We start from the raw sequence: 13,032 nt of genomic DNA, 5'->3' as shown, positions 1-13,032 counted from the left end.
TTCTCAACCTTTTTGAGCTGGATGCTTCCTTGTTGGGGCGGGGTTTGTCCTGTGCATTTGGGGATACTTATTAGCACACTTGGTCCCTACCCACTTGATGCCAGTAGCACCCTCCCCTGTGTGACAATCAAAAATGTCTCCAGACGGTGCTAAGAATCCCATGCAGGACAGAAGCACCTGTGGCTGAGAACCCCTGGCCTACATGCTGACATGTTTAAATGTGTCCATACACGCGACACTTACGATACTGGGTCAAGCCTCTGTCCAGGGCAATGCTCAGAGGTAGGAATCAGGGGCTTATATAAGAACATTTTTCAGGGGTGCCTGGTGGCTCAGTCGGTTAGGCATCTGGTTCTTGATTTCCACTCAGGTCATGATCTCACAGTTCACAGGATCAAGCCCTGCACAGGGCTCTGCCTGGACAGCACAGAGTCTGCTTGGGATATTCTTTCTGTCTCTCTATCTCTCTCTCTCTCTCAAAATAAATAAATAAACTTAAAAAAAAAAAAGTTTTTCAACGAGTAGGAGACATGCCCCAAGGAGATGCTAGCAGAGCTGTACCTTTGCTGGAAAATCCTCAATGACTTTAGCCAAGTCTTGGCACCGCTGTGCAAAAGGCTTATTTACAGAGTCAGCTTTCAGGCTAGCCTAGAAGATAGAACAAACCAAAAAGATCATGAGCATATTCACTTGGTGGCTTTTGCAGTTATCCTGGCTCGAATCAAAACAGAAATCCAAATGATAGGTAGGAGTCAGACATACCACCGGCCTGGTTCCCCGGCACCTCGTGCCTGTGTCAGTGGCCTAAAGGACACGACTAGGAGACGCCTTGGCTCTCTACATCGCCAACTCTCAGGCTTCTTCCCTGCACCCTCTGCCCCACTTATAGCAGAGAACTGCACATTTGCATGACCGAAGTGACTTCCACACAATCCATAAGCAGGGGGTCAGCTCCAGGGTCAGTCCCACAACCAGAAGAGGATGCTTATGCATAGGACACCCCTCAGAGACCACAGGGTACTCACTGAGTGTATACACGTGAACTGGAAATTTCCCATGTGATGACCCTCTGTGATGACCCCACTGTGATCATCAGTGAGGATGCCCAGCAAAATGAGAGTGACAGAAGGCCTCTTAACCAAGCTACCCTTTATTCAGTAGGTAACAAACCAACTAAACTCACTACCTTAAGAAACAAGGCAGGCAGGTGAGAAATGATAGCTTTAACCAAATGTTGACACTAATCATGAAGGTGATGGACAGGCTAGGAAACTCAGGACAAGAATGAAGGAAATCTACCCAAGGTCATGGGGTATGGATTCAGATCAGGAGAAAATATCAGAATGTGAACCAAGAGGGCTTTGCCCAAGGATACCTAAGGCCTTAGCCACCTCTAAATGAGGGTGGTGTCTCAGTCAGAGGTGGAAACCTGGGCTGTTGCAGCCACGCAGGGTGGGTAGGTTAGCAGCATGCCTGGTCTCTACCCAATCGATGCCAGAGGCACTGCATCTGTTGGCTCTAGAGGGTGCACCATGGAAGGATGTCCTTCTGAATAAATGTTTACGAGAAGTATCTTCTGGGACCTGAAATTAGGAATCCTCACCACTGATATCTGCCTCACACCTAACTTCTTGGTGTCATGTTTAATACTTAGAGTACAGTCCTGGTTGCCCCCAGCACAGCAGGGTCCCTGTCCCTCCATTATCCAGGGATGACAGTACGATTATTAGAATATCCCAGAAGTGTGTAAAGGTTTATAAGACATGAAAATTCTGATGTATATCCTTTCCCGTGCTCCTCCCCAGACCTCAGGAAGCAGTAAAAATGGCATGTGAATCAGCTTATCTTGTAGGTAAGAAGCTCCTCTTGTAGATAAGAAAAACAGGGCTCAGAGGTTGAGTAAACCCAAGGTCCTACACCATTAGGGGGCAGAGCCAAGTCTAAGGGTTCTAATCCCAAGTCCAACGTTCTTTTCCTCACATGCCCCTCAGAAAACCACCAGTGCAAAGTTCAAGTCAGTGGATAGGACTCTCAAGTCCCTCAGCTGTAGAACCATCATCTCACTGACCCTCACGTGGGCAACTGACACTTACCAGGAGGAAGCTGGGCTGCTGCAGGTGAGGGAACGCCATAGCAGCCTCCTGGGGAACGTTGAAAACGGCCACCTGAGGAAACCACTGTGAAAAAACCAAGGCGAAATCTCAACATCTGCCACACGACACTATACTACAGCACAGCCTGTGCTGCCAAGTTTCACGTTTTACAAAAACGCTGTTCTGATGCAGTACGTGGTGGCCAGCTTCAGAGCCAGGTTCGCAGTGGCGAATCTGTAAAGCTTGTACAGCACTTGCTGTGTGGCACGCCTGGTTCTAAGGACCCTCCACGCGTTTCCTCATTTAATACTCAGTGGTAGGCAGAATTTTAAAGATAGCCCTCCAAGAATCAACCAAATGCTCATGCAGGTCCTGTGAAGGAATTCTGCAGATACAATTGAAGTCTCAAGTGGGCGGACCCTAAGCAGTTCCCATTGCCAGCCAATAAGGAAATGGGGACCTTAGTTCTGCAGCCCGAAGGAAGTGGATTCTGCCAGCAACTTGAAGAAGCTTGGAAAGATTTTTCCTGAGAGCCTCTAGGTAACAGCAAAGCCAACCAACACCTTGATTTCAGTCTTGTGATATCCTAAGCACAGAATCCAGCCAAGCCCTCCTGGACTTGACTATAGAACTGTGAGATAATAAACGGACGCAGTCTTAAGCTGCTAAGTTTGTTAAGCAAGAACAGACTATACTTCCTCACAACAATCTGCTGGGCCAATACAGATAAAGAACTAGCAGCAGAGAGGAGGTAACTCACTTGCCCTCACTCAGCAGAGCCAAGACTCTAATATACTCATCTCCTAACACATCTCCCACAGAGACAGGTGGGTGAATCTCCCGAATGTCACCTGTGCTCTATGAGAATGAATGGAGGGGATGAGCAAGCTGGAGGAAGCTTTCAAACAAGCCATCAGAAAATCAGGAGCAACTCTTTAGATTCCCTTCTCTCTGACCACCCAGGTCAGAAACTGAAAATATCCAGACTTGAACAGGAAGGGAGCCTGCCGAGTCCCACTGATGATGGCTTTCCTGGCACAGCTGTGCCCACAGCAAGAGTAAAGGTGCTGAGGTGGCAAATGAAAGTGTATGTGGATGGAGAAAGACTAGATGCAAGGAGGCTGTGAGGCAGTGGAGTTGAAGGGAGATGTGCATCTCTGCTTCTTGGCAATATAAGCATCTTCCAGGTTTTCTTCAATTCTTGATATTAGCTATCAAATTCAGGTGTCTTTTTTAAATGGTTATTTATTTATTTAGAGAGAGCACATGAGCAGAGGAGGGGCAGAGAGAGAGAGAGAGAGAGAGAGAGAATCCCAAGCAAGCTCTGCACTTGAACCCATGAACAGCAAGACCGTGACCAGAGCCAAAACCACGAGTGATCAATCAATCAAGCCCAACCGAGCCATCCAGGCACCCGCTATCAAATTCAGTTTCAAGGAAAATGTAAACACTTTGCTCCTGAACCAAGTGGCCAGGAGAACACTGATTAAGATGACCAAAGCAGAAGGATCAAAGCAGCATAAAATCTTGGCCTGTTTGCAAAGGGCAGAGCTTTAGACATGATGGGGTGGAAGCACCTCCTTCTTAGACGAAGCCTGCATAGGCAGCAGCTTAAGAACTGAGGCCCAGAGGCACCAAAACAAGGAGTATTTCCAAGAGAGGGCAGTGTCTCGTCTGCCCTGTTCTCTAACGCTGCCACAGCCTGGCTGATCCATCACACCCTTGTCCGCTGTGTACCAAGTGTTCCCTTCATCCGCCACTTTACACCCACTTTCTTCAATGGCTGCTTCGGATCCTGTTGGAGTTTCTTCTCAGAGAGGCATCGCCAGTCATTCCAAGCGAATCACACTACTGCCAAGGCCTCCCTTTGGTTGCGCTCTGAGAAGCAGAGTATGTTCCCAGAGTATGCTCACAAGTATCCTGTTAAGTGAGCATGGGAGCTCCATATTACAGAAGACGAAACTGAGGCTCACAAAGGTCGGTCCACACAGGGAGGAAGTCAGGCGAGAATCCACACCCGGCTCTTCCTCCCACACAGCCTGTGGAGCCCAAGGCTCAACTTTCACTTGAACCTCTCCTTCCGCCAACCCGTCAACGAACGTTAACCAAGCACCCACCAGGACCGGGTGTGCGAGGCGCGCGAGAAGGTGGCACGAGTGCGCAGCCCAGGAAGACGGCATGAGCGCACAGCCGAGCCCTTGGCTTCCCAGCCTGCCCGCCCGGCCGGGGGCAGAGCTACCGGCGCCGGGCCTAAGGCCTGCGGCTCGCGTAGAAACGGAAATGACTTAGGCGGAGGTCCGGAAGGGGGGGGGGGAGGCGGAACGCGGGGGCCGTCCCGCACGCGGCCCCAACCACTCACCTGTGGGACCCATAAAGTCGCCCGCCTAAGGGACGGAGACCGCCATTCGGCTACCCGGCGCCGAAATGTCGTCATCAAGCTGCGCTTGGCGTCACGCCTCCCCTGGCCTGGCGGGAAACGCACCGCTACCTCTGCGAGCAGTTACCTCAAAGGGCGCGTGCGCAGAGTGAAGGCCGGCGGGGTTTATGGGTTACACCTCCGGATGCGCGTGTGCAGCGGGGGCAGCTGTGTCCCTTAGCCCAGAGTTCCGTGTGCCCTGGAAGGAGCGCGCGTGCGCCTGCTAAAGAGAAGCCGTTTATTAAGGTCCTGGAAGCGCGCCCTCTAATGGGGAACTGGAGCGGAAAAATCATACACTGTGCATTGACTGACCTTCTTACGATAGACGTTTATTGAGCGCCTTCAATATGCCAGGCACTGCCCTGGGTGCTGCTGCCCAAGCGAGAACGACCAATGCGGCCCGACTCTGATGGCCCAGAAACGGGTTTCTGAGGTCCGCCACGGCATCCCCTACGCCTAACACGTCTCCCTGTTGTGGGATCATTGAGTGCGACCCTCAAAAAAGAATTCTTGAGGTGATCCGTGCAACTTAGTAAGTTCATTTAGGTAGCACGATACAGGACTTGTGGGCCGAAAGAGCTGCATTTTTGCTGTATGAAGCTAGTGGTTATATGCTTAGTGTTCAGGGGGGAGAGGACGTGCAGGGAGTATAGATCATAAATGTCTTCTTGCAATTTCTACTCCTAAAACTACTGTCACAAGATTTCTCTGGTGCTTATCATTCAGTTCGGTATTAACTATCGATGAGACATACAGGCAGTCATGAGACCCTTTAAGAATGTAGCAACCAGTACTTATTTGATCCTTATCAAAACTATGCAGGCTATCAGCTTTCTGGGCTAAAGATGAACATTTTTCTGCTTTTATCCCTCATCATCCCGCAGGTAAATTTCTGCGGATCGAACGGCGGAGAGGAGACAAACCGGTTTGCGCCCTCTGCTGTAGGGCTGCGGGGCAGGCCAGGCGGTAGCGCTGCAGGGAGAGAAGCGACCGGCGGAGCCAGTAGAAGGCGCTGTGGGAGCTGCCGGAGGGGCCCGGCGGAGGCGGGGTCAGAGGAGGGAGCGCGGCGGGGCGGGGCGGGGCGGGGCGGGGCGCTCGTCTTCCCGCTAGCCGGGTACATGGCGGCCCCGGGCGCGGGCCCCGGGCCGGGAGCACCCCCGGGGCTGGAGGCGGCCCTGCAGAAGCTCGCGCTGCGGCGGAAGAAGGTGCTGAGCGCCGAGGAGATGGAACTTTACGAGTTGGCGCAGGCGGCGGGTGGCGCCATAGACCCCGACGTGTTCAAGTGAGCGCGCGCGGGTGGGGAGTGCGCGCTCATCCTACCCCCCAGACACCCCGCTCCCCCGCCCGGGCCTCTGATCTGGAGGAGCCCCCCACCCCCACCCCGCCCTTTTCGGACCCCTTTGAGCGCCCAGAGTAGAGTTGGGGTCTTGAGGGAAGTGGCCTTCCTGAGCCTGGGCGAGGAAGGCTCACTGGCCACCGCGTGTGTTCTCTCCAGGATCCTGGTGGACCTGCTGAAGCTGAACGTGGCGCCCCTCGCTGTCTTCCAGATGCTCAAGTCCATGTGTGCTGGGCAGAGGCTGGCGAGCGAGCCCCAGGACCCTGTGGCCGTGTCTCTGCCCACATCGAGCGTCCCGGAGACCCGAGGTCAGAGCTGGGCCCGGTGCTCCCTGCCCCTGTGACTCAGGAGGCGGGTGGCAGAGGAGGCACGTGGGCGGTGCCAGACACAAGGTGGGCTTGGTCCTGAGTGGCCTGGCCTTACTGTGCGTCTTGTCCCAGGACCCACAGGGACTGCCCAAGGGCTCGCCTTTTGGTTTCCAGTCCCCAGTTTCGTTTCTTTGCTACCCTTTGCTACATATGCAAGTCCAGATCAGGTGGTCGCAAAGTGGGTGTCCAGGGTGGCCAGCAGGCTAAGCCTCATGTGGGATTCTGCCTCCTTCCTTGGGTAGAAATGCTTTCATTCCACAAACACGGGAACAAGGTGGCTTTGGTTCCTGTTCTCACGGTGTGTACAGCCTCCAGGAAAGTGTTCAGGGAGCGGGGCAGGCAGAGGTCTTACTGCCACCCCTTAGCCTATACCCCATCTGGGCCCAGGTGCTGCCCAGGAGTCTAGCCAGCTGAGCGTTCTTCCTCGGATTGCAGGACGGGTCATCATGGCAGCCCCTGGCTGCCCTAGACACGCAGGGTGCAGAGGCCTGAGTGGGCACCGCACTGGGCTCAAGTTTGAGGGGCCTCCTCACTCTCGAGAGGCATGACTGGGGGATAAGCAGGTGCCCATGACAAAGGTGTCACAGTGGAGCTCCAGCTGCATCCTCCTGGTGTGTCGCATCTGCTCCCAGTTTCAGAAACAACCTGAATGCTTGGCCAGAAGCATTCGGGCACTCACAGACATCCTGAGAAGGGGCCGATGTTCAGGTGGGGGGCAGGCTGGGTCCCTGTGGGAGGGAGTGCCAGGGCCCTGGGTACCCACGCCCCCTTTCCTGAGAGGCCCTGGGCACTGGAGCGCAGGCTTCCTTACTGATCCACGCTCTGTCTGCTCTCTTTGTGTCTCTCTCTGACCTCCAGAGGCCTCCTTTCTCTCTGCCAAGAGCTGTAGTCCCCCTGCAAGGCCCTCCTTTTCCTCGGCCCCGCGGCCTGCGGCCTCTCCGGTTCTGCTCCACGGCCCAGCTGCCACGCACTCGCCTCTCTCTCCAGGGCCCCCCGGTTCCCTCCGGTTCTCTTGCTGCCTGTTCTCTCCTTTTGCAGGTTGCGTTTACTGGTTTATCTCTGGGGGTTGGTGCTCTTTCTTGTTTCTGTGGAAACTGCTGTGGCCCCTATTCGAGAGTCAGAGCAACTTGGAGATGAACTGCCAGGGCAGGACCCTATGGGCCATCCCTGTTACACAGCTTAGGGATTGGGGACACAATATCAGATCTTGGTTTATTAGAGACCACTTGCAGTACTGCTGGAATGGGACCAACGCCCCCTGCCCCCAGAGGCCAATTCTGCCAGGTGTGACTTGTGCTCTGTAGAGGTGCCCTCACCCCGAGAGGAGGGCAACAGGCCGAGGGGCAGGAGAGCCTTTACTTTGCTGTAGAGAGGGAAGCCTTAGGTGTGAGAAACACCTTGGTTGCTTAGATGCTGTCACCTGACAGGTAGCCTAGAGGGTAAGATGTGATTGTCCTTTCCTGCCTGTTTCCTGAGCTGAGGGTACCTTCCAGGCATTGCCTGGTGTGGTGAGGCTGGAGGCCCAGAGCCAGGGGCGTGTGAGGGCCTGAGATCCCACAGATGCCCTGGCTGTGCTCTCCGTATCCTTTCCCACATCACCTACCTCGCTGTTCTAGGTGCCACCTGAAACTCGGCATGGGGAAGGGCCAAGGGGCAGGTCAGGGTAGAGCCAGTAGACTACAAGGCTGAGTTGAGGAATCAGTGGGGAGAGGGAGGGAGAAACTGGGAATGGAGCCCTCCTCTTTCAAGGGGGTGTTGCTGCTTGCTCACCCAGTGACTGGGTGCCAGGCTGGCTCTCAGCGCTGAGGGCTCAGGGGGGCTGTGAGATGGACAGGTCCCCCTTCCAGTTTGGGAGATGGCTAGATACACCAATGGTGACAGAGACAGGAGGAAGCCAGTGTAGCCAGCCTTGCTGGAGCAGCAAGGGTTACGCAGGCTCAGAGTCCTGTTGCCCTGCAGCCCTTTGAGGTAGGAGTAGTGGGGAGCGCTCCAGCCTGAGATGCGGGCCCAGGTCACTGGTGGGAGCAGGCCTGAGCTTGGAGGGGAGAGGTGGGAAAGGGAGGGCGGAGAGCCCAGAGGTGGAGTGGGTTTGCTTTGGTGCTCAGAGCACTGACATAGAGGGGCTCGGAGAGAGGTGGGGAAGAAGCCCCAAGCATAGGGACAGGAGTGGCGTGGAGTGCTGGGCCCCACAGGGTTTTCTCAAGTGCTTATGCCTTGGGTCTGCTGGGTTGGGCAGCCAGTGGCCAGGATATGAGGACATAGAGGTCCTGGGGAGATGCCCAGTGAGGGTAGAGGGCAGCCTGGAGAGGGGGTTGGTGGGGAGGCAGTGGAGGGGAGTGGGGCACATGAGGGGCCATGCCAGGAGTGTGCTGTGGCCAAGAGGCAGAGGCCATCAGAGATCAAGAGCTCTGAGGCCACATGTTGCAGAATCTGTCTGTCCACACAGACCTTGGGCAGAATCTGAGGTAGAAAAAAATGAGGAGAGTTGTCAGAGTGATCAGTTGGGGGACTGTGGTGGCCTAGGATCATGATGGGGGTTTGGGGCTGTTAGGGCTCGCTGGCCTTAGGTTTCCCACAGAATTGGGGTGGCAGCTGCTGCAGACCAGGGGCTGGAGGCCCGCCCAGGAGTTTGATCTGGTAAGCTGCAGCATGCACAGCATCCAGGTGGCCTGTGGGGACTGTCACTGACAAGCTCATCCATTCCTGGCTCTACTAGGCAGAACACGGGGAAACAGAAGACCCTAAGAGCACAAAGAGGGTAAATGCTTGTCATGATGAGGGTGTGGTCACCAAGGAAAAATAAAATTCGGTCGAGTGTTCTCTGCTGAGGTTTAGGGAAACTGTATGCTTTAAAAAGATGTTCCTCTGGAATGTGTAAGATGAAGTTTGGTATGCAGAAGCTGTGAGCCCTACACAGAGCTGCGCTGTCCAATACAGGAGCCATGGGCCCCCCAGGGCTTGCGGCTGAGACTCACTGCAAGTTTAAGTATACACCAGACACCCAGATGCCAGAGAACTGGAACAAAAAGAATACCTCACAAGTAATTCTCATATCGATTACATGCTGAAATGGTAATATTGCACATTTTAGGTTAATTAAAATACATGATTTACATTAGTTTCCTGTTTCTTTTTACTTTTTTTTTTTTAACATTCATTTATTTTTGAGAGAGAGAGAGACAGAGCTCAACTGGGGGAGGGGCAGAGAGAGAGGGGGACACAGAATCCAAAGCAGGCTCCAGGCTCTGAGCTGTCAGCACAGAGCCCAACACAGGGCTCCACCCCCCAAACCATGAGATCGTGACCCGAGCCGAAGTCGGACACCTAACTGACTGAGCCCACCCGGCCCCTCCCCCACTTTTTACTTTTTAATGTTGCTACTGGAAAATGAGTTACATGTGGTTCACATCATATTTCTGTTGGGACAGCGCTGCTCCAGAACAATTGTACTTTGCCTGAAACACTGAGTCAGGGCTGTATGTACCGCATGTGTGCAGGAGAGGGTCACATCTCCTAAGAAGCACAGGCCCAGTTAAGGGTCAAAAGTGCATGTATGCATGTCCATGGTGCACATCAGTCTTTGTCATTATGTCTGTATGTGTTCTGGAAGCACTGATTAAGCCACTCCTGTGTGCTCAGCCAGAGAGGGCGGCAGGACTGGCTGGTGGGTGTAGACCTTCTGGTGGGCTCTCGAGTAGCAGTGATAGGTGGTCCTGGCTGCACGCTCACCCTGGCCACCAGACCTTGCCAGCCAGCCTTGAGGATATCAGGGCACTTGCTATGCTGCCTCACCCCCTTGTTCTTTTCCTTCCTCACACACACATCCAGTGTCCGCTTACGGCCCCTCACTAATATTTGACCGCAGGGGCCCCACCGGCCCATTTGAGCACGAGGGAGTGCTCCCACCATGCAGGAGAAAGGCCACTCCCGGGGAACATGGGCAAGATGGGAGCAGCTTCTCACATTCTGGGCTTTTTGTCAACCCTTGATCCCCCCGCACCTCTGCCAACAGAGCTTGCAGGGGATGGGGAGTTGGGATCACATGGGCCACACCAGAGTTAAATGGTTCAGTGGGTCCCGCTGGGGCGGGCCAGCTCCCCAGCTGCAGGGGGTGTGTTTAGGGTTGCCTTTGGGGTTTTGCTTCATCTGGGGTTGGGGGCGGTTCGGGCAGGTATTAGGGGTAGGAGGAGCACCAACTTTTTAACACCGAGAGCCAGGCTGTTTTTAACCTTCAGTGCTCATTGTCTTTGACACCCGTGAGGGCTCCTCAGGCATCGGGCCTGGGGGCATGTCACTGCCACCCACCCTAGCCTATAATCACCCTTGGCTCAGTCCTGCCCTCCAATCCATCGGACCCTAACTACCCCATTGCAGGGAGCTGGGGCAGGTAAGACCGGTTGCAGAAAGTCCCCTGCTGTGTCCAGGACAGAGCAGGTCTGTCCACTGACAGGTCCTCACACCATTCTCCTCAGACCAGAATGCCTCCCCAGCTCTGCAGGAGGCCTAAGTGGGTCTCTCCACTAACTGAGAGCATGTGATTCCTGAAGGTTCCAAGAATTGCAGAGCTCGATAAACGGTTAGATGGTTTTCTTAATGGCTCAAATTTACATTGGTGTCTTATTTCCAGGGTTTGTCAGCCTCATCAAGGTTAAAAATGAACATTATTTGCTATTTTCTCCTTTCCTCTCATCCTGGAGTTTCCAGAAGGGCCCTGGTCATTATACTGAGGGGGAGAGGAAATTCAGATATATGGCAGGGTGAAGAAAAGCTGCATTCAGACCCGGGCCCACGTCTGAGACCCACACTGCCATTTTGGGGGTGGCCTATGCTTGAGCTATATTTTCAGGTCCTTCAGGGGCCCTGGGCCTAGTCTGTAGGATGCCTAAGCATGCAGGGGTAGGCCAGGTGCTACAGATGAGTTATGCCAGTCTGGCCAGGCCTGGAGAGGGACATGGCCTCATAGCTGACCAGCAGGTTGGGAGCTGTAGAGTGGCGGGGCTCGTGCACTCACAGGAGACAGGATCCTTGCCCACTGACCAGTCAGCGGGAACCAGAATATCAGAATGTGTAACCGGAAAAAGGAAATGTGTGGTGACGGTTCTCTACTTTTGTTTTTTCCATGAACCACTGGCAGGCTGAGTTGGCCCAGCTTCACCCCACCACATGCCCTTGGCCCTCTGTAACGTGTTATTACATCTCCATTGAATCAAACCTGTGCAAGCCCAGGGAGGCAGGGCAGGGGAAAATCTGAGCTGTGGAATTCCAAGCAGTGGCACCATGGTAACCCTTTCCACCCCACTAGGCAGCAAAGACCCCCTGTTGTTCCCTGGGGAGGAGCTGTTCAGAAATGCTCTTAGGAAGGGCTGTCCTATCTCTGTAGGAGTCCTGGGGAGAAAGTAGTGTCAGAGAGGATGGAAAGGGAGTCTGATGTCTTGAAGAAGCCAGGATCTGCAGTGTCACAAATGTAGGTGCCTCCCCTTGTTCCAGGTGACAAATGGTGAACCAGGAGTGACTCAACATGCCCCCAAGAAATTCATGGTGTCTTTTCTCCAAAAACCCACATGTCCCCATTGCAGGCTGTTTATTTGACTAAGAACTGACATTAAGGTTGAGGGTCAAACATGGGACGCATCCCCTGGTCAGAGTCTGCAGGATGGACCCTGCCAGGCTGGAGCAGAGAGGAGCCCTGGCTGGGGAAGGCCCAGTGGGGAGGGACTGTGACCCAGGGGATGAGCCTGCTCCCTGGGCGCATTTTGTGCCTCCTGGTGTCCTCTCAGTCTTGTGAATGCTGTCAACATCCTGAATTCCTTTAGAATAAAGTTTGGCCCAAGTGTGATTACAGATCTTCCGGTCTTCACAGAAAGAGGGGAAGGTAAGTAAATTACAAGTCAAGGGATATCTGCACCAGTGGTCTCCATCTGAATGTGACTACCTGTGGTCAGGGCAAGCTTCCTCTGAGCAGTCAAGCCTCAGCATGAAGCCAGTCACAGGATCCTGGAGCTGAACTTGAGAGCAAGAGGCTTGACCAGCGAAAGTTTGCAAAATACTTTGAGGTAGTCAGGGAAACGCCTGAGGGAAAGATTCCAAGGTCCAAATGCAAAAGCCTGACTTCCATTCTTGATGGATGTGCTTCCAGCAGTTCAGCTGTGGGTGATCTGGAGCAGGGAGCGCCAGGGGAGGCTTCAAAGTGGTGGCCCTGGTGGCGAGCCCTCCTGTGCTGCTGGTGGTCGGGCGATTCCTTACACTCTCCAGGGCAGGAGTCAACCGGCTGAGCTCACCTTTCCCTAAATGGGCCTTGCGGACTTTCCCCATTGTTCCTCGTGCTACTTCTGTCCTAGGACCTATGCTCCAGGGCCTCTTGCACTCTGTCGAGGACTTCTCTTGGATGTGCCCTCTCCAGGTGGTCCTCAGCCTCAGGGCTCAGAGCTGAGAGGATCCCTGGCTGAAAGGTCGGACAGAGATGTACCAGACGTAATGTGCAAGGAACACAAATGTAGTAGGTGTGCCGACTGTGGAGTTTGCCCTGGTTCCTAACAATTGTGTTCTGCGTCCGCTCAGGGAGAAACAAAGGCAGCACGGCTCTGGGTGGAGGCCCAGCACTGGCAGAACGTGGCGGCCGGGAAGGATCCAGCCAAAGAATGCCCCGACAACCCAGTGCTACCAGGCTGCCGAAGGGGGGCGGGCCGGGGAAGAGCCCCACTCGGAGCAGCACCTGAGACGGGCAGACTTCTCACGCCACCCAGCTGTGGGCTCCACCAGCCTCCTAGCAGAGGCTACGTGTGGTTTCCTCCGGTTGGTAATAAAGCTTTGTGAAAAACC

The 13,032-nt window shown here is 54.2% G+C and overlaps 2 protein-coding genes across 9 annotated transcripts in view; one reads left to right on the top strand and one right to left on the bottom strand.

Moving 5' to 3' along the window:
* Positions 1 to 4,605, bottom strand: part of LOC144612675 (sphingomyelin phosphodiesterase 4) — a 22,937-nt gene extending 18,332 nt beyond the window's left edge. For 2 of the 7 annotated variants that reach the window (XM_078435505.2, XM_078435506.2), the window contains exons 1-3: positions 4,453 to 4,605; positions 2,094 to 2,177; positions 562 to 648 (exon numbers count right to left, since the gene is read on the bottom strand). In XM_078435505.2, the coding sequence (XP_078291631.2) occupies positions 562 to 648; positions 2,094 to 2,177; positions 4,453 to 4,527 (246 nt within the window). In that variant the 5' untranslated portion in view covers positions 4,528 to 4,605. Of the gene's footprint in view, positions 1 to 561; positions 649 to 2,093; positions 2,178 to 3,670; positions 3,838 to 3,864; positions 4,187 to 4,210; positions 4,368 to 4,452 lie in introns of those variants that run through there. The other 5 variants (XM_081790757.1, XM_081790759.1, XR_014135868.1 and 2 more) reach the window with 4 other exon arrangements.
* LOC144612676 (mitotic-spindle organizing protein 2B) lies at positions 4,574 to 13,032 on the top strand. Of its 2 annotated transcripts, XM_078435504.2 has the most exons (4): positions 4,574 to 5,041; positions 5,394 to 5,791; positions 6,005 to 6,153; positions 7,072 to 9,331. In XM_078435504.2, the coding sequence occupies exons 2-4, from the start codon at positions 5,628 to 5,630 to the stop codon at positions 7,515 to 7,517; spliced, it is 759 nt and encodes a 252-aa protein (XP_078291630.1). In that variant the 5' UTR covers positions 4,574 to 5,041; positions 5,394 to 5,627; the 3' UTR covers positions 7,518 to 9,331. The 2 variants fall into 2 exon arrangements, with proteins under 2 accessions (XP_078291630.1, XP_060469028.1); XM_060613045.3 differs by lacking the exons at positions 4,574 to 5,041; positions 7,072 to 9,331 and adding an exon at positions 12,772 to 13,032 and having other exon boundaries at positions 5,564 to 5,791.

Source organism: Panthera onca, chromosome D3 (assembly GCF_046562875.1).
Source record: "Panthera onca isolate mPanOnc1 chromosome D3, mPanOnc1 haplotype 2, whole genome shotgun sequence".
In the NCBI taxonomy this organism is placed as follows: domain Eukaryota; kingdom Metazoa; phylum Chordata; class Mammalia; order Carnivora; family Felidae; genus Panthera; species Panthera onca.
Note: the sequence above shows the minus strand (reverse complement) of the source record. Positions and strands in the feature narration are given on the sequence as shown.

Excerpts from the sequence above, each read along its gene's own strand:
- LOC144612676 (XM_078435504.2), top strand. The coding sequence starts at position 5,628 with ATGGCGGCCCCGGGCGCGGGCCCCGGGCCGGGAGCACCCCCGGGGCTG. Across the intron at positions 5,792-6,004 it reads ATAGACCCCGACGTGTTCAA|GATCCTGGTGGACCTGCTGA; the intron begins GTGAGCGCGCGC and ends TGTTCTCTCCAG. Across the intron at positions 6,154-7,071 it reads GAGCGTCCCGGAGACCCGAG|AGGCCTCCTTTCTCTCTGCC; the intron begins GTCAGAGCTGGG and ends TCTGACCTCCAG.